The 20,578-nt window shown below is 47.2% G+C and overlaps 1 protein-coding gene across 1 annotated transcript in view; it reads right to left on the bottom strand.

Annotated features, from left to right (window-relative positions):
* Window positions 1-1,154: 1,154 nt before the first annotated feature.
* FBXO41 (F-box protein 41) overlaps window positions 1,155-20,578 on the bottom strand; it is a 33,488-nt gene continuing 14,064 nt past the window's right edge. Inside the window, exons 3-12 of the mRNA XM_025169430.1 lie at window positions 19,704-19,783; window positions 18,474-18,829; window positions 17,376-17,611; window positions 14,370-14,485; window positions 13,109-13,261; window positions 8,151-8,246; window positions 6,547-6,665; window positions 5,224-5,382; window positions 2,059-2,174; window positions 1,155-1,217 (exon numbers count right to left, since the gene is read on the bottom strand). Of these exons, the coding sequence (XP_025025198.1) occupies window positions 1,155-1,217; window positions 2,059-2,174; window positions 5,224-5,382; window positions 6,547-6,665; window positions 8,151-8,246; window positions 13,109-13,261; window positions 14,370-14,485; window positions 17,376-17,611; window positions 18,474-18,829; window positions 19,704-19,783 (1,494 nt within the window). The remainder of the gene's footprint in view (window positions 1,218-2,058; window positions 2,175-5,223; window positions 5,383-6,546; window positions 6,666-8,150; window positions 8,247-13,108; window positions 13,262-14,369; window positions 14,486-17,375; window positions 17,612-18,473; window positions 18,830-19,703; window positions 19,784-20,578) is intronic.

Below are 20,578 nucleotides of genomic sequence, written 5' to 3'. Positions count from 1 at the left end.
AGAAACCAGAAGATCTAGCCACCAGCTAAGGTTTGTCCAGAGGACAGTTGCAGAGCTCTAAAACACTGAGAAAATAGTTGGGGGATCTCCTCTCTCTCTTTACAAAGCCAGCTTTACTGGAAGAGGCCAATGGGATGCCTCATCCAAGTAGACTATTTTTTGTACCCCCTCAAATTTCAGTGGTTTCATCCTTGGTGGAGATGCCATCCAGAAGAGGAACAGATTTATTTCAGTCTATCAGGAAAGATGAGAGTCTGATAGAAAACACAAGGCCACCCAAATGCTGGAAAAACGCTTTAACCCTGGGCAGGGTTAGCATTACACAATCCTGGCTCAAAAGTGAGATGGGTGGTGAACATTCCCTTTGGAGATACAAAAACAGTGGTTCCATCAAGCCATTCTGTGACACTTCCACGCTGCAGAGAGCTGTATTTTGGCTGTCCTGGGTGTTTGGTACTGGAGAAATTCTGCTTAATGCTGCTTCATTCATCCTTTCCAAAAACTAAAGTGGCAATGTTAGATTGGTGCTCTTCCCCACTGTAGAAACTCACCCATCCTTAAAAAAACAAAAGCAAATCCTGAAGAAACACCGGTTGGAAAAAGCAAGCGACAGCGCGGAGGTCTGCAGTGACTGAGCTTTGCATCCGTCTTGCAGCAGGAAACGACGGCTCCGTCAACGCAGGAGGGCCGGGCGAGGAACTACAAAGAGCCTCCTTTATGTGCGGCCCTTGGCTCATGAGCGATTGACCTTCCCGAACAAAATCACCGCAAACAAGTTTAGGTGAAAGAAGACTGTTCTGCAGTGAAAAGATGAAGCTGTTGTAAGCAGACGGCTGCACAGCTGCCTCCGTGAGAAGAGCAAGCAAAGGAAATGGGAGACAAGGGGACGGGTCTTCTTTGCAGTCTCAAGCCATGCCTCGGTGGGTTTTTGTAGCACCATCACCATCTCTGCCGCTCTTCTGATCCTCCCACGTTGAAAAGGAGCCCGTCTCTTCCAGACCTCAAGACCTGCTCAGAAATGAGGAGGCAAAAGCTGGCCCGGTTGCCTTCCAAGGGAGAACTGAGGCTGGTGGGCTGCTGGTGTGAATTCCAGACAGTCTTTCAAAACAGGCAGGCAGACGATGTCAGCGGCGGTCGGGGTATCCTTGCCAAGGTTAGCAGCCTGCTTCCACCTTAATGTGTAAAATCTTTGAAAAGCCCGGCCTCTTTTTCAGAGCCTGGAGAAAAGGAAGAGGAAGGAAGAATTAAGGGCAGGACTGTCCATTCACAATCAGTCGATGGGGAGTTTAGTAGCCCTCGCCTGTCCCCTGCCCCAGAACGTCTTCAGCCTTTGAATGGGGCTAAGCAGCCTCAGCTCTAACGTCCCTGGAGCCATTCAGGGCATCCACAGAGGGGCCAAGAAAGTGAAGATGGCCCTGCAGCCTGTTTGACACCCTTCCTGCCCCACAGACACCCTTGGCTGCGAGGAAAGGTTTATTTGCGAGGCTGCCATTGGGAGGGCATCACCACGACCCGGCCTGGCAGCCACTCAGGTAGATGAGACAGGAAACACGACCAGATGAGCTAATTCTACTTTATCGTAAAGCTGCATTGGCAGAATCTTGCAAGTCTGAAAGTACAATTCTCTTGTCGTCTCCTTGACAGCCTGGGAAGATAGGGAGGGTCCCTTCTGAGCCTCTTTCTCCGCCCATTATCCAGCTGTGGGATAGTCTGTCTCTTATCTGCCCGTTCCCTTGGCAGCATCTCTTCCCTGTCCCCCAAGGTCTTTCCCACGTGCCATTCTACTAACTGACCTGGTTAAGCCTGTTGTGTGAATGCAACCCTGTCTCAGTGCAGCAGCTGGATGTGCAACATCGGTCTCTGCAATCAAGGGCTTCTCTTCTCAGCCTCTTTTCACCCATTTTCCACAGACCCCCATCAGGTGCATCAGGCAGACTTGCATCGTCCGGTTAATCCAGGTTTCTAGTCCCTGCCACTCAAGGGCTCCACGCCTGTCCAGAATATACCCACCATTCCCACCAAGAAGCCATAATTGGAAGAATACAGGCATCCTCTTACCTGGAGTTTGTTGATCATTTCATCAAACATTTTCTTGGCCTCCGAACTATTTGGTTCCTTAAAGTAATCAGCAATCCCAACTTGGACCACAATTGATTTCAGGTTCCGGCAAACACCTTGAAGAAGAGAGATTTTGTTGGACGTTGGAGACACCAAGTCCCACCAGGGCCATCTGCGGGGCGCAGATAAAAGCGGGCGGGTCTTTGATTGCATGGTTGCAGACACCATCTTGCCTTTTTTGACCCCCTCCCCACTGGGTGCAATAGGGAGAGAGTGCCTGGGGGTGTCGGTGGAGGAGAAAACAAGAGTTTATCCAGCTCTTTGGCCTGAAGCAATTGCTTGATTGGCATCAATTAGCAAATGAGAGCCCTTCCCACCCTCCCCACCCCGGGGAGAAATCGGCTGCTGAATTTTGCCTCTCAAAGCTGCTGTTAAAAGACCAGCTAAACAGTGGAAAAGCGCAAAGATGACCCAGGCCACCGGCTTCTTCCCTCCTTGCCACATGGATCTTTATATTCCAATATAACTGCCCAGAATCACTGGAGTCAGGCGGCATATAAAACTATTATTATGATTGATTGCACAGTCAGCCAGATGTTTAGACCAGATTTGGCATTTTTGTCCCCCTCTCGAGTCCTTCCCAAGGACCTGGGATAGACACATGTGCTTGTTCGATGGCGTTAAAGGTCTCGTCGCAGGATGGGAGCTGTTCCAAGTCAAGCTGCCTTTTCCAATGGACTGGGGGTGATTTTGTCAAGGCCAATGGTCTTCAAGGGCTGCTCCAGATGTTTTGGGATTGCACCCAGGGCGCCTTCAACTATTGGGACTATCTTCGCTTTCTTTTGCCACAGTCGTTCTACTTCTATTTGCAGGTCTTTGTATCTTGTGATTTCCTCCAGTTCTTTCTCTTCTCTTCTGCTCTCTCCAGGCGTTGCAATGTCCACTCTCCAGACGTTTCTGTCTTTCTTATCAATCATGGTTAAGTCTGGGGTGTCGTGTGGCAGGTGCTTGCCTGTTCGAATCCTAAAGTCCCAGAGCACTTTAGCTTCTTCATTTTCTGTTACTCTGTCTGTTTTGGGGTCCCACCAGTTCTTGCTTGCAGGCAAGTGGTATTTCTTCCAGATACTCCAATGCGCCATTGTGGCTACTTTGTCGTGCCATTGTTTGTAGTCAGTCTGTGCGATCTTCTTGCATTATTATCATTATCATCATTATTATTATATTACCATTAGAAATGCAAAGCTGCTCCCTGACTAAGAATCAGCTATTCCAATATTGATCTGCATGAGCTCAATTTTAATGGTGCTGGAGAAAATCTATCTATCTATCTATCTATCTATCTATCTATCTATCTATCTATCTATCTACCTACCTACCTACCTACCTACCTACCTACCTACCTATCATCCATCTATCTATCTATCTATCTATCTATCTATCTATCTATCTATCTATCTATCTATCTCCTTCTGCCAAGCAAACCTGATCTTTGCTCTTTAGCAGGTCACTGAGAACTGCCTGAACAGGATGAGCTACTGAGTTATTTAATTTGTACGGCTGCCCATCTCACCCAGTTAAAAAATAAAAACTGTTAAATAATACATACCTCGCAGCCAAGAATAAAGCACCCATCATAATATTTGCATATTTGTTCTTTCAGTGAAAGCACAGAAGAAGTGCAAAGATTTGAATTATGCAAAGTTCTACCCACACACGGAGCTGAAGGTTGGCTGGGAAGGTTGGCTGGGAAATGATGGAATTAAAAGCGGGTGTGAGATTCTCTAGCATCTTTCAGGTGCACTTTAAGATGTGTGGACTTCAACTCCCAGAATTCCCCAGCCAGCATGGCTGGCTAGGGAATTCTGGGAGTTGAAGTCCACACATCTTAAAGTGGCCAAGGTTGAGAAACACTGATATAGTTTTTTAAGCCACTTAAGCAGGGTGATCTCTTTGCCATGAAAGACGACCTTGGAACCATCTGGATCAGCATATACGTCTGAGTCAGCACTCCGCCATTTGTATTCGCGCTGGCTCTTAATTATGACAAGACCTGCTATTTTTGTTAATGGCCTGCTCCATCCCCAGAAGACGAATTTCTCCAAGGTCTCTCAAAACCAAAAAGTAAAGGATGTTCTTTTATTTAATGAATGGGGCTGCAAGCTTTTAATTACTAGATTAATCAACAACACGTATCCATCTGTAGACAGATGATTTAAGAGATTTCATCAGCAAGAGGGAGGCTGAGAATTAAGAGCAGGAGGGTTGGCTATCCTGCACTTTTACATGAGGAATTTAATTTAATTTAATTTAATTTAATTAGATCTGTTATGCCCCGGGTGGCTTACAAAATCCCCCAAACAGTGAAGCAATTAAAGCCCATGTAAACAGGTAGCCCGGATTAAAACACCAAGAACAATAAAAGGTCCCAAATATAACAAAACGAGATGAAATGAGATGCTGCGGGCAGCAGCGTCTTCTAAAAGAAGGCATTGAAGGGACCTCACTCTGCCTTACCTTAACAGAGCAGGATATTTTGGTAACAGTTCCATGACATTTTAACTACCATATCAATAGCTGGCCAACGGGACTGATTCTTTGTGTGATGAAGAGAAAGCTGCGATGTAACACACTCTTTCCTGGGATGGCCATGGCTCCCCTTCACTTCAGTGTGACTTCTGAGTAAGCACACTTACAGTTGCACGGCCAAGTCTTGCATGGTGCAAATATTTGGCTCTGCACAGCAATAAGCAAGTGGGGCCTAATATCAGAGCTGCAACATCTGGGCTGCAATATCCAGGCCACCTCTAGATGTCAGCAAAGGGACACAGAAAACTCTAGCCCTTTGCCACCACCTAGTGCAGTGTTTCTCAACCTTGGCAGCTTGAAGAAGTGTGGACTTCAACTCCCAGAATTCTGGGAGTTATGTTTTATGCTGGCTGGAGAATTCTGGGAATTGAAGTCCACACATCTTCAAGCTGCCAAGGTTGAGAAACACTGATCTATAGTGGCTGGCCCAGATTTATGTAGCCCAGCTTTCGCAGCCCTACCATCTCTGCAACAACTTGCAGAAATAAAAAGAGGTCCCATAATTCCCTTCCAAGGGACAGTGCTCTCAACGGAGAACGCTCCCACCTTGAAGCCAACCCTGCTGGGGATTCCACTCACTGTTGAAATGCAGTAAGGCTTTGGGGGTCACGGGGGTGGACGTCAGAACCAGCATCTCCAAGCCTTTCAAGCCTTCCCGACACACCTCAGCCGCCACCTCCTGATTGACCTCTGTCACGTGGTCCAGCTCCAGCACTTGGAGACGCATGCAGTTTCGGGCTAATGGGAAAGAAACCCATTTGAGAGTCAAGACAGGCCAATCCTGGACTTTGCAACAGGGAAGACGTGCTCAGTCCTTGCATGCTTATCTTCTGAAGGCTTCTATCAAGTATCTTATGGAAGGGGCTAGACAATCCCCAGAATTCCCAGGCATTCTGAACAAGGTGGAACCCCCACCCACCTGGTGGAAGTTGATGTAATGGCAGAAGCTGGTATGGTAGGAACCAGCCCAGCTCAGGCTAGACCAAATTGTTATGTCAACAATGGGCAGATGTCCCTGACGCTGAAGGCCAGATGAGCAGCCAAGAGTCTGTTGACTCGCAAGGGTGGGAGGAAAAGACCTAGGATTTAAACCTTGGGGCTGCATATCTAAAGGACCTGATTCCTGTGTCATGAAGGAGGCAGATCTTCTGTCTAAACTCAACTGCTTTCTTGTCTGCAATAAAGCAACTCATCCAGTTGGATCAAGCGAATGAAGCTTCTATGGTTAGCTGGTTCCAGAATGTGGGTTTGAGTTTCTGGAGTGAGAAAGATTTATTGCCATGCTTGGGTGAAGTCTGATGGCTGGGGAGGCTGGTCTGCCATCCTTTGCTGACCAGGAGCACCCCCATGCTGCCATTTTCACCCTTCCAATGCCCTCTAAAATAGCTGAAGTTGAAATGCACTAAGAAGTCTATGAGCCAACCTGGGCTCACCATCCAGCCGACATGCAGAAGAGGGCAAAGGACAATCTCCAATCACCATCTTGCACCCTAAACTACAAGGACCTGGGGAGTAACAAAAATCTCATGCTGTCTCCAGGGTGGCATCTTAATGGCCCAGCTGGTAAGTACTCAACACATCCAGTCTTATGGATCCTGATTGGACTGGCTCATCATACTACACCTTATTATAGTTTGCTTGGTTTGGGCTTCCAATGTTGTGTGAACTCAGCCCTTGGGGCTTGCAAGCCACGGAGGACATTTTGGGCAGTGTGAATCTGCCCCTGAGGCTTATTCTAGAAACCATGGTTCAGGGTTGCGAATACAGCTTCATCAAACACCATTGCCCCTTTTCTCTTGGCACCTTAAATCATGATCAGTCTGGAGACATGAGAAGAAGACCTTCCATTTCTCTTTTCCTTCCTTCTTTCTTGGCCAGAAAAGGTCCCAAACCTGGACTTACCTAAGGAGGCCAGTCCCTGCAGGCCACACCCTGCCCCTCCGACACCCAGCGCTCTCAGGTGTGGCCAGCAACGCCCAATCATCTGCAGGCAGCGGTTGCTAAACCGGGTGGGTTGCTGGCTGGAAAATATTTTCAGAAGAAGAGAGACAAGAAGCTCATCATGGAGATCATGGGATGGAGATACAAATTAGGAACAGAACCGGTCAAGGGAGCTGGTTGGGGTTTGACAGCTTGACCTCCAGAGAGCCCAAGCCCTCTTCTACCTAATCCAAGGTGGTCAACGCTGGTGGGCAGGGCTCCCTGGAACAGGGGTCCACCTATCTGACTTGGGACCACTACAGGCCAAGGTGGAAACAGCAGCAGCTCCAACTGCCGAGTGCCAGCCTGGCCATGAGACTGTCCTGCATGTTGAACTTTTCAGGTTTATATTTTTGATAGAGAGGATGGTGTTCAATAGTCCACTAAATTCACAACGCATGTCTAAAGGGCTCAGGGAAAGACCTTGCAGGGGCATTCATGCAAGATTTAACAAGATTAATTAGGGTTTGAGGATTTTTTTAGGTGGCTGGGTGTGCTACGTGAACACAGCCCACTGGGGTAGGTTAGGGTTCAGAGTAATGTGTGAATGCAGAAGAGGAGCTAATTCAGGACCCAACGGGGGTCCTCACGAACCATAGAATCCAAGTTTCTTAATTCACTTTTTTGCATTCACATGCTATGTTTTAAAAGGAAAGAATCTGTTGTTCGCCAACAAAGTTCAGCAGGATTTGCCCTATATACCAAGCTTGCTAGCTGAGCTTCTTGTATCCAACCTGCCCATTTGCTTAGGTTATCACTTAAACTAAATTCAAGTCTAGAATATGGGTTAGTTCAGGGTGCTGTCTGAATGCACCCATTGACCCAAGGCATGTGTGAATGGACTGAGCATTGGTGACACCAAAAGCAATGGGAGGTCAGTACCAGATGGCTCAACTACATCCTGGGGATGCATTATAGCAAATATTAACTTTCTCTGTATTTTTTTAAAAGGCACAAACCTGGTTGGGCCAAGCAGATGAGCAGGTGGGGAGAGGGTGTTGACAGTCAGGATTTTTTCCTGCACGTGAAGCTGTTTTGCTTACCCACAATGGGAAAAATATGGATCCTTCCTCCTAACTTTCCCACACCATTCTTCCCCCAGGTAGGAAAGGTCTGTGGGCAATCTTGAGTTCAAACATGTAGGGAAAGGCTGAAGCTTAATTGGATGGGAGACCACCAGCAAATCCCTGGTTTGCAGCTAGATTGGGTTGAAGTTGAAAAAAAAAACAGGAAAAAGGCAACAGCCTGCAAGGCTGGCCAGAAAACTGCCCAATGCTGCTTGACACAAAATGCTTCCCCTTTTGTCTTTACCTGGTTGCACTTTGATGGTGTTTCTAAAAAAATTAATTTCAGCATCCATGCATGCACGACGCTGAGAGCACTGCACAGGAAGGAGACAGAGGCTTAACCTCCTCCTTAGGCCATGTGAGGATTACGTCCACTTCTGCTGCAATTTGGCAGGGCGGGGGCGGGGGGTGTTGAAAAGGGAGAGAAGCTGCCCCGTGAATGCCCAGGGGTGCCCTTACCAAGGGTGGAGGGGTGCCACCTGCAGAGAGATGATGTCTCGGCAGCCTGCTCCCAAAGCCCAAATGACTTCATGGCCCACAGGATCGGTGGAACTCCTGGACCAGGGAAATTGGGGGAAAAGAAAAGATTAATTCTGCTGGAGACAGCCCACGATGATGGACTCTGAAGGCAGTCTGAACGTCAGGCTGTGATGCGGGTAGGGTGAATGCTCTTAGTTTGGATTCAGAGTTTCCAACCAGTCCACGTGTTGGAACACAGCCGTTCTCCAGCCACGCACCGTTCCAAAGACCGCCCTGCCATTTGGGGCTCAGAAAAACCCAGGTATAAATTGGCACAGATTAGGGAAAGAGACATATGGATAAGTCTGGCAGAGAAGCTGCATGGGCAAACAAATGCTGATATTTGACTATTTTTTTAAAAAAAGCACAGCACGAAGGCAGAGTTGGAGAGAATTGATTTGCAACTTAATTGGTGGGTCAGAAGTTGCCTCAGAGGTAGGCTGGGCTTGTTTCTAAGTAAGACAGGCAGAAATCAAGGATCTGGGAGAAGTTATTTGCACTTCCAGCTGCCCACCGTCCCACCACAGGGCGAAATGAAGGGGTGGTTTTCATGATGGGTTTGGGGGTACCCAGATCACTGCCGTACCATCCGGTAGGAAGTGCCTCACACATCCTTGTAGATCCAGGTGAACATGTAGATGACAACAAGCCTAAATGAAAACTGGACTAAAACTTAGCAAATTGGATGGATTTTAGTGGGAAGAGGCCGGCTCTGTCATGAGACGGGGTGCAGCGTTAGCATCGGTCTTCAGTGCTCCACTCCCTTTCTCTCCTTAAAACGATAGCATTATAAATTGCTGTATATCCCCGAGAGTCTTAGAGGTGGCAAATAAATCAATTAATAAAAATAACCTTTGAAAACTAGCTTGGCTTTTTGTCATTTTGGAATGACCCAGTTCTGCACTAGAGACGAGCCTAAAAATAAGCCAGCTTGAATGATCTGGAAGCACTCGTTTGCCTCTGCTGGAGCTGCCCGCCAAAGCTCCTGGATTGCTTGGCTTGGCCTTAATTAAAAGAGATGAGTCATCGTGGCAGATTAGAGAACCGCCAAGCTGTGCAGGTACACCTGATTATCCTGAGTGAAAAAGAGGGAGAAAGGAAGGGAGAGGAGCATGGGAGATTGCAGGCAGGAGACCCACAGATCTAGCAGAGTGCATTTCTCCTAGCCAGACCACTGGACTTGAACTATCATCAGGAACTAGCATCTACCCAGAGTGGCTATGGTTCTCTGGAGTCCCAGGCAGAGGCATTTCCATGCCCGGATCGCTGATCTGGGGTCATCTGCAGGACAAATTGGTGCTTGAACCTCAGAGCTGTAGCCCTTGAATCAGCAAGAGTGGCTCGCCCTTCCATCCTTTTCTGGGGCATCAAGTCCTGGCCAGGGCTGTAGAAGCTAAGTGATCCAGCACATACATCATGCACATGGTCCCAAGTTCCACCTCCAACATTTCCAGGCATGGCTGGAAATGTTCTTGTCTAAAGCACCAAGGAGCAGCTGTGATGTATCTTCATACAGTAGACTAATGACTCTGATATGATGAGATGAGATGAGATGAGATGAGATGAGATGAGATGAGATGAGATGAGATGAGATGAGATGAGATGAGATGAGATGAGATGAGATGAGATGAGATGAGATGAGATGAGATGAGATGAGATGATAGAAAACAGCTTCCTGTAGCACCTCATGACTCTCTGCCTTGGTTGTGGAGGAGGAGCATGGGCAGACCCAGCTGGGTAAGACTGCAAAAACAGGAGATCTAGTCCCCCAGATGTTGGCAGAACTTTGGTTCTCCAGATGTTGCCCAGCAATATCTGCCGCTTCCACAGATGTTGTGGAAGCCACAGAGATGACCTTGGAGAAACTATGTTTCTTCATGTCCCAGGTTTAAAGCATGTTTTCATAACTGTTGCCACAAAGCTCTCCAAGATCATCCTTGTGGTTCTCCTTACCTCCTGAGATCCTTCCTGACTATTCTTGCAAGCCAGGAGCAAAACTGTTCCTACTCAGAAGTAAGATACATGAAGTCAAGTCACCTTTAACTGGAGAGTTCCCCTGAGGACCTGACCAGAATCAGGTCCATGTTCTGCCTCACCAAAGCTCTGGTGTGGGCAAGAAAAGGCCAGGGGAGCGCTTGATGGTCTCTAGAGCTGGTTGTCCACACGGTGCCCTCTTAGATTCCATAAACTGATGACTCTCCGGGTTGACTGAGAAAGAATGGCAGGAATGGAGAAGCCAACACAGCAGATGTCGGAATGGTGCTTGGGGGTTTGTTTGTTTTTTCACACAATCTGCTCTGGAAATTTCTGCAGTGGGGGGAATCGTTCCACGCTCTCCCGCTGGTTACGCAATTCCCCTCTCCCCAGCGCCGGGTCTCCGGCACCCCTCTATTCTTAGAAGCAGTGTTATTTCTTAATGCCACCTTCAGCCTGTGCTTCGATGCAGCCACCCTTGACAAGCAACTTGTTGTCTATGCGACTAATTTCCTTTCGCAGAAACAAAACGCCACGGCAGATGAGTCAGAGTCTTTGCCTGCAAATAGGCACCAGCACCGCTTAAGGAGAAGCAGAAATTAAAACCTCAAATGCCTGATTCACGGAGGAAGAACTTGACGTCCTGAATGTGATCAAAGTGAAGTATTGAGAACAACTACCCTGGCATTTTTCAAACTTGGTCATTTTTAAGATGGGTGGACTTCAACTCCCCAAATTCCCCAGCCAGCGTGAAAAACCCTGATCTACACTATGCTGTTCTTCAGTTGGAAGGCTCCGTGCAGGCCTGGCGTCTTACAATCTCCAACATCGAGTAACCGAATTGATCTAGTTGCTACAGCCACAAGTTCAAGCCAACCCTAATATTTGCAAATGCTCAAAATTCAGAAGAATGACCTTTTTCCCCAGATAAATTGTGCGTGTGCGATTTCATAGGTGTGCTTGTCTCGCACATGACACTCCACAGAGCAAATACCAGGGGTGTCCACAGGGTATGGTCAGGAGGGAGGCCATGAAGGTGCAATCAAAGTTCTGCCTATTTGATGTGCAACACTCATAAAAATGGGAACTCTGATCATACCTATGTGTTAATATGACATATGTGGCTGTCATATTAACTTTTTAAACTATGCCTTGCAGATAACCTTGCCAAATACTCTGTATCAGCTGTGCCAGCTGTTAAACCCTGTCAAGTATTAATGGTAAAATATAAAACAGGGTTGTGTAAATTGTAGAACAGTGAACTCGGAACAACTGTGCTGATATCAACTCTTTGCCAAAAAGTCAAAACACTCAAAGCAAACATCTAGAGCAGTGTTTCTCAACCTTGGCCGCTTTAAGATGGGTGGACTTCAACTCCCAGAATTCCCCAGCCAGCATGGCTGGCAGGGGAATTCTGGGAGCTGAAGTCCACCCATCTTAAAGCGGCCAAGGTTGAAAAACACTGCTCTAGAGTTTACCTCTCAGTAAAGACCCCAAGCTCTAATATAACATGAGATAAATAAAATCTTTTCCCTATGTATGTTCCTGACCCCATAAAGGATTTTACACCCCTCTTCAAGATAGCAAGCAAACTCATTTTTCCCCCCTGCTTACTATAAATCTATGTTTGCTCTTCTACCTGCAAGGCATTTTTATCCCTGGGCAAGCATGTTTTAAAAAGACCCCCCTCCCAACCTTTTTCCAGCCTTCCACAACAGGATCTTACCCTATGGTTCTACATAGCCCAGCCATTATTTCAAAGTCATGGGGAGCTGAAAACCCCGGATGGGCAGGGGGGTCGCGAACAGACCCGAAACCGCCGACGCGATTTTGCAAAGCTACAGCCTCCAGCTCCATGAAGGATCCTAGATATTTTGAGGGCTGCCCCCCTTCTCCCATCCTAAACTCCGACAATCTCACTGGCTGATTCCAGCTGGGCTAATTACAAGGTTTCTCCCTGCCAGCTTGACAGCAGAACAACCCATTATTCCCCACCGGCATCCTCAGCGACTTGGCTGTGGCAATTGTGCCAAGCACGAAGTCCCACCAAGGGTGCTCGGGGGTGCCACCTCCCCCATCTTTTGTTCTCTTGCTGCTTCTCCAGCCCCAACGGGAAGAGGAAAGGCTGTGATTATTTCACACCTCCTCTCTCTGCTCCCTGCAGTGCCAGGGACCGTCTGGTTGGCAGGGCTGCCAAGTCTGCATTCTCTCTGGGACTCACATATGTCTCTTGGTCGTACCGCTTCATGTCAGCAGCCTGAATTTGGGGCAGAACACACGGAAAACAGAACGGTGTGGGGCTCCTCCTGTTTTCACTTTTACTGGTCCCAAATAAGAGGACGCAGCAACGATGGAGCCACCTCTTCCTTGCACAGGGTCTTCCCAGCTTGTTTCTCACCTGTACAATCCAGGCTGGAGGAGTTTACTTCTCTGCACCTTCAATGCAACTCACTGCATTAGATTCGATCTCTGCACCTTCTCCCTTCCGAGAATGCCCCAATTATGCATTCCAGAGAAGAGAGAGAATCTGCTACGACAGAAAACCTCGCTTGCAAGTGACGGTGATTCTGGTTGGCATTAAAGAGAGGGCCAATAACATAGGGTGGCACCCCCACTTGCCCTGTGGCTACAGTACGTTTTCTAACATTTTTAATTTCCTTTTAGTGCAGAATGTTGGACCATGTAACAACCCTTTGTGCTGTGGGGGAAAAAACTGGAACCCTACCATGGTCATAAATGGCAGTAACTAGATAATTTGGCACCCCTTCCCAAATAGGCAGCTAAATCTTGCTAGAAAGTTATCCTTGGGGATAAGTTGGCCAAACTGGGCCAACCTTGGGTTGAGGTTGGCCAACAAATCCTGGTACATCTTTCTCTGAACGAGAAACTCTGATTCAGTTGGAAGCCCCAACGCACCCGCTTACCGATAGGTGACGGCTTGAAGGGCTCGGCAGTAGCAGCTGGCCAGCCAGAGGGAGCGATCCGTCAAAATGTTGGGGCAGTGCGAAACCCGTAGGATCAAGAGGTTACTCCCGGAGGCTTTGAGTAAGGACTCCAGTCCCGCTTCGAGGCATCCCCTGGCAAGACAAGTCCCCCCAAAAAATGAAGAGAAAATGGCAAATTCTCTTGAACACCTTGTCACTCTCAGGGTTTTCTTCTGAGGATGGCTCTGGGGATCCACAGGGAGCCCTTTCTGCAAATTAAAACTCTTCAGAGGAAGAGGGAACGACAAGTAAGCCAAGATGAAGCTATACTGATATGCTGCAGGGTTATTTACACTGTGATTTTGTTTGATGTTGTGCTATAAAACTCCCGTGTTTGTTCTTCATCGTTCTCAGCCTACGAGAGTGTCCCATACTGAGAAAAAAAAAATCAGTGCAGCTCCTCTGGAAAGGGGATGGTCTAAATCAGTGTTTTTCAAACCTGGCCACTTAAAGATGTGTGGATGCTGGCTGGGGAATTCTGGGCGTTGAAGTCCACACACCTTAAAGTTGCTGAGGTTGAGAAACACTGCTCCAGAGAAAGAGGTCTGTGGAAGTTTGGTTGCATTCACACAACACGCCCCAGCTAAGTCAGGCCCCAGCAGATGCCTTTTTGCACAGGGACACTCAGCTTAGGCAGGGTCTCCCTTGATTTGGAGGCGTGTTTCAGCAGGCAGTGTGAAGTCGGCCCGTTGGCTTCAGCCCTCTTTGCAACCCCAGCAACCCCACTAACCATCCTCAAGTCTCTCGCGGCAGAATGCCATTTCCAAGAATCCTTGGGGGGAGAAGCTGGCCCCAAGTCATCGCTGACCTCCAGCCCTCCCAACAGAGCCTGAGAGCCGTGGTGGCTGGGGATGATGGGAATTCTTTACCGCATTTTATTAATTTTCAATTGATTAACTCAATTCATATGGCTGCTCGCCTATCCAAGAAACTCTTGGTGGCGAACAAACAAAAACAGAATCACATTAAAACAAAAAACCAACTAAAACTTCATTGAGGCTTATTAAAAACACCAACCACTAGACCCATGTGCCCCCGCCAGAGCTCCCAAACCAGTGCCCTGCCTCCAGGGCCAACCCCAGAGGTTGCTGGTCTGGGGACAGCCGCCTGGAACGTTTCTGTAGCTCTTCTCCCGAGCCATGAAAAGTGCGGACACTGGGCCACGCAGCAAGTCTCACCCGGTTCTACGGTTCTTCCTCACCGTGTGCTTTTCATGTAATCCTCCTTGGTTTCCTTCTTCCCCCTTTGCCTGGGCTTGAGATTTTGGAGGGTGAGAGAGTGTGTCTGGGTGCACCATTGTGAAAGCATGACCAGGAACTGCCCAAGAAACAGAGAGAGAACAGCGGTTACCCGAAGACGCCGTGCTTCGGAGAGAAAGAGAGAGGCGGTCTTCTGCATCTGAGTTTGCTTTCTACTTCTCTGACCACGCTAGACCGATACTTCATGGGACAGAGCAGGACCCGCAGCTGGGTTATAGCCCAGCTTGACTACTGCATGAGTTTAATGAGGAGCTACCCTTGAACACCATCCAGAAGCTTCCACTGGTACAAAAAAGGAAGCTGTGTACCAACCTGATGCAAAGCAGTGGAACAAATGACACCCATCCTCTGCCAGTTGTTTCCTGAGCATGATTCAAGGCTTTGGTTGTGGTCTTTCAGGGTTAGGACCTGCCTATCTGAGAAGCCGCCTATCTTGGAACAGAGTTCAGCTTTAAGGTTGTGGGAGGATGTAGAGAAGAGGGCTTTGTTAATGGAATTCAGGACCTTCCTTTCAGATAGTTTGAGTTCATGAATAGTTAACTTTAACGGGTTTTTTAATTGGATGTTAAGTTTTATTCTTTATTGTTAGCTGGCGTGTGTTCAGCCAGCAGAAAGTTGGGGTAGAGAGTGTAAAGAAATGAAGTGGCAATCCATATGGGGCAAATATTTAATGTGAATAAAACTCTATGCATGTATCTCTTCCAAGCCCCTCCAAGACAATGAATCTTCCATGTCAGCCACAGTTTTCATGACGCTGTGCACAAGCTCATGCTTTGACTTGGAAGCTGGAATTACAGCACAGGACAAGCAGAAAAGCAGAACATTGCAACATCCAGGTAACCCTCAGAGATTCCCGAGAAGCTTGTGAGGCAAACACGTTTAATGCACTTACACGATTTTCCATGCTACATCCCAAAATGGGCTTTCTAAAGGTAGCGTATCACCCAGTAACCTAACCCATCATAATTAAAATCCGCATCAGAACTTCTAAATTTTAAAAAATTCAGCTGGATAGAATTATCAATGAACACTACTACAGAATAGCTTCAAAAAACCAAGGCAATTCATTGAAGTTGTGATCAGGAAGATCTTCAAACAGCAAAGGAAACATTGCAATCATGGAGAGTATCAACAGAGTTGTCTGAAGAGGGGCGGCCATACAAATCTTTTGAAATAAATAAACAATAAAATCTGCCGCTCAGGGTTGCATTGTCAGGTTCTTGCTATTCTCCAAGTTTGCTTTTCTTCCTGCAGGTGTTTCATTACCTGGCTAGGTAACATCATCAGGTAACACCCTTCTGGACATTCTCATCACCAGGGAAAACAGTGGCAATCTAGGAACCCAAGGGTATTGTAAAGCAACTCACATCAATCAAGCACTTGCCTATCACAAGAACAACCCAACAGCACACAAAAGAAGTTCTATAAAAACCCTCTTCAGCTGAGCAACAACACTCTGCAATAACTCAAGAACTCCAAAAAGAAGAGACTATCTATACAACGTGTTCCAACACAAGGGATATCCTTGCAACTTCATCAAAAAGTGTATATCCACACAACCAATTGCAACACAACCCACGTAACTCATGAAAAGGTTAACTTTTCCATACATCAAAAGCATCTCAGAAACTACCAGCAGGTTACCACAATTCCTTGGCACCACAGTAGCCCATAAGCCAACAAAATACTTCTAAAGCAGTGTTTCTCAAACTTGGTCACTTTAAGATGTGTGGACTTCAGCTCCCAGAACTCCCCAGCCAGCATGGGGAGTTGAAGTCCACACATCTGGGAGCTGGAGTCCACACATCTTGAACAATTCTTAATCTCATCACACAATGACAACCACGATTTCAACTGGGAAACTGTAGACATCTTAAACCAAGCCAGATCCAACCTCAGAGGAGAATTCTTAGCCAGCTGGCACGCTCAGAAATCAGCCATTAAGAGATACATTGATAGAAGCTCCATCTATAAACCATGCAAGAAAGGAGGCAACCAAGAATTGAGGAAAGAGGCCAATACTCATAAGCACATTCTTCTTCATCACATGCCTATGAACCAATGTCCAGATAAGCAGGAACCAGAACCAGAATGGAAGAAGAACGAATACTCACAAACACAAGGCTGGTAGGACAAGCTGCTAAATGTGAACAGCCACCAAACCTCACTTTCTTTCATGTCAGGAAGCTGAAGAAGGACCCTAACCTGGTAACAAACATCTGCAAGAAGAAAGCCAAGCTAGGAGAACACCAAGAACCCAACTGAGGGAATGTTACTAATAGAGGCGAATATTGGTAGAGCTGAGGGAACGTTGTTTAGAAGGACAGTTTGCAAGACCAACCATTCATTGTCCAAAGGGTTATTGGGCTTCACACAAGACACTTGCAGGAACAACTCCTTTTTAGTTTTGCTTTTCCCCTTAGCTCTACCGTGGGGCATCTTTAACAGATCCTGCACAGAGTTGTTTAACATCAAAAGCTAATTTTGTCTTTTTTTGTGATGGGTATTGTGAACTAAAACCCTGCTGGTATTGAGGCACCTCCCTTCCCAGATTTAGGTTTCAGAAGGGACTTAACCCCCCCCTTTTTTTTTTAACCCAGACCTTTTAGATCTGTTTAAGGAGATTTTCTGCTCCTTTTTTTTTTTTTTTTTAAGTTTGAATGTTTCCCTTGCAAGCTGCCCAGGGCAATTTGGGAGTGAATAGTATATATCCATTGATCATTTATTTTATTTATATCCCCATTTTTCTACTCGGACAAGTCTCAAAACAGCACCAAAGCTTAAATACTACTTCACCCCCAAATTGATTAGCCAAAGTTTAAAAAACATAGATTAGAACAAACACTATCTGTCAAGGTTGGGAAAATTAAATGCAATAATAAATAAAAGGACCTCTGAGAAGAACAAAGCTTCTTCCTAAGCCAGAGTGGCAGAAAGCCCCATGTTACCTTCGAGGAGACTCTGGCGTTTTCCAGCAGCACCCGGGTCCACACTGCTGGGTGCCGTGCCACAAATTTCCAGTCCTTGCAGACCTCGGCGGCCCTAAGCAGGGTCTTGGTGTCGAGGTAGGTGAAGATGCAAAAAAGCGCAGCTCGCATCTTGAGGATCTCCGGGCTGATGACCTCGTTGGAACGGGATGGACTTCCCCTCTCGGGCCGGACACCCTTTCCAGCATCGGACCTGGCTGAGGCATAAACATGGGGCATTTCTACCTGGAACTGCTCAGCCTAGACTAGATAAGCAGCAGGTCCTCTTGGAAAACGAAGCCTATAGTTCAATGAGCTTCTGTTGAGCAGAACCTGCCCCATGTTCAGTGAGGCTCAGTTCCAGGAAAACGAAAATGGGGTTGCAGCTGCAGGAAGCCAGTCAATGCCCTGTTCCTGGCCAAGGAGCTCTGCAAAGTACAGCAGGACTTGTGTCTGAACAACACGCAAAATGGAGAACGTTTGCAAGAAGACATTTGGTAGGAAAAGACGCCCCAGGGCAAGCTGGTTCCTTTGATGGTGTATGACGCTGATGCACTTGCCCCAATCATGCAGACTTCCAAACAGCAGTAGGATTAAAACAATATACAACCACAGTGATATAAATCAACTGGAGGACAGCCTTCAGACATACAGACATTCTCTCTACAGGAGGGAACAAATGCAGCTTTTCAGACCCAAGTTAGTATGTCTTAATTGCTTTACAAAAAGCTAACACGGTTAGGGCCCTTCTAGTATCTGGGTAATGCCGTTTCAGAGAAGGGGACAGTGACTCAGAAGGCCCAATTCCAGGATCCCTGCAGATGGCATTTCCAAAGGGCAGGAACCATTGGAAAAAGCTGCTCCTGTAGATATCCACACAGGATTAAGAACAGACTGTCCAATTCCCATAACCTTCCTGGTTCCCCAGAAACACATTTCTTGAAGATCTGGTTGCCCACATGAGCCATTTTATGTTCTTAGATAGACCCCCAATTCCTTTTTGTAGCCCAGGAGAGTTTCCCCATCCCTGCTCCAACTCCCAAAGTGATCTCTCCTCCCCTCTCAGTGGATGAAACCTACCTGCCATCCGGGAATTGTTTCCTGCCCTGGAGAAATTCACTTGCTGGACCTCAGCGGGCACCCTGGGTTCCAACTCCCACATCTCGGCCTCCGACTCGGTGGTCCGGGATCCGATGTCGGAGATGTCTCCTTCCTCACCTTCTGTGCTGTTGCGGTACGGTCGGCGGTGCCAATTCTGAATGGCCTGCCTGCGCAAAGCTGAGCTGCGCACACCGGCGGGCCGGTCAAAGCCGCTCTCCGGGCCTCGGGACTGGAAGGGTGGCCCATTGCTATTCTCAGCTCCATGGTAGACTTCAGGACCGTCACTGTCGTAGCAGCCCGAACTCTGAGAGACCGCTTTGGCCCGGCTGGAGGCCCTGGAATCAGAGAGCCAGAAATCTAGAATCTGGATGGATCCAAAGGACAGCCCAGAGCCATCTGGACAAGACCTCCAGTGATGGGGCAATGTCAGGGGCTCTGGTCTCTGAACTGCGCAGTTCAGAGGTTTATTTTTTAGGGGCTACTGAGGAGACCCCATTGGCTTGACAACAGGGAACCTCAGGATATGGGGTCTGCAGATTGTAAGAGACCCCCTACCCTTTCCCGTAGAACTGGATCTTTCCTTCCCCATGTTTCAAGGAGTTTGCAGGTTAAGCCAATGAAGGCGTGCAATATCTGCGTGAAGCTTGGCTGTTTTGGCCCTAAAGCGAACAGCAATATTCCAACTATGTTCCTTAAATACAGTTACGTGCATCTGCTGATTCTGTATCCTCTTTTACAAGTTGGGAATTAGGGAAAGAAAAGAGCCATTCCGGGTTCCCAGAAACCCTGGGCCTGTCCATCCTTTCAGGGAGTGAATTAAGCCTGTTTGCAGAGTCTTAAGGACCAGAAGCAAGCCAGTTTTTAAAAGAAACCTGAGGTTTCCAAACTGCTGAATTCGGCTGGCCACGCCACAGAGGAACCTAGGCGGTCGGGGCTAAGCGATCCCGTGAGTTATTTGCCAAGCCAGGTCCTGCAGATGGGCTGAGCTTTTAATCTGATTTTTAGCCAAGATCCCACGAGGGAGAACGCACACGTCTAAATGGATTCACATTCAGCGAAGATGCTTGAGAGTCTCTGTCATGTTTTCTTCCCCTAAAGGAGGCAGAGAGGCATCCTCATTTTGGAAAGGCTCCTAAAACATGTATCCTATTACATAAAACAGCGAAGCGGCCAGACGCGCAAAGGTCACAATGCAAGCGGATTCCCTACCCGGTACTGGACGATGACCTCTGATTGGAAACGGTGTAGGAGCTGTGCGGGGTCGCTTCAGGCATTGAGTGCTTGTCTCTCTGTGAAGACAGTGAACTGGGGGTCAGTTTGTTTCATCACACGTCAACTAAACCATCTATTCTTGCTCCCAATACAGTACCACCCACCTATACAGACGCATCAATGACGGAGGCTTGTAATCCAAATCCCCATTACTTTAAAAGGGGAATCATTTTTTTGTGGAGAACGATTGCAGCGTTTCAAGATATCCCTTTCAACAGAGGGGTGCTTTTTTTTTAAGCTAGAATCTGGCTGGCAGGCAATTTCACAGAATCGAAAGAGATCTCTCCATCAAATAACCAAACAGAAGGAGATGCCTCTGAATCTGCCCCAATGTCCCAAACCAGTTGGATCCATTTTCCAAATGGCCTCCCAAGGTCAAATCAAAACAGGTTGTAAATCTGAATGAATGATTTAAATGGGAGTTTATCTCATTCATATACCTGTATTTTAAAATGTTGATTTTATTACGTACATATGCACACACAAACATAACCACCATGCTATTCCCTTTCTGAATAACCAACGTTATGCAAAGAACAAAAATGTAGTAAGAAAAAGAAATGGAAGGCATGAAATAATGAAAAGAAAACCTATTTAATGCTAACATCACTGGTTACACCTCTCCATATCTTTCTCTCCTTGCAAACCATCATGGCTTCTACCATATCAATACACCATTTCATGCATTGCTTTTGGCCTGTTAAACTTCTCCTCTTTCTTTGAAGTTCTCAGCAACTCCACCCAACAGCGTTAGTCTTCCTTCCTCGTTTCTGCCTCCGTCATATACTTGCTCTACCAGCTTGATCTTCATT

Source organism: Python bivittatus, unplaced genomic scaffold, assembly GCF_059951505.1.
Source record: "Python bivittatus isolate LINGU-HERP-01145 unplaced genomic scaffold, Pbiv_v1 ctg000070_np1212, whole genome shotgun sequence".
In the NCBI taxonomy this organism is placed as follows: Eukaryota; Metazoa; Chordata; class Lepidosauria; order Squamata; family Pythonidae; genus Python; species Python bivittatus.
This window is presented reverse-complemented; position numbering and strand designations above follow the sequence as displayed.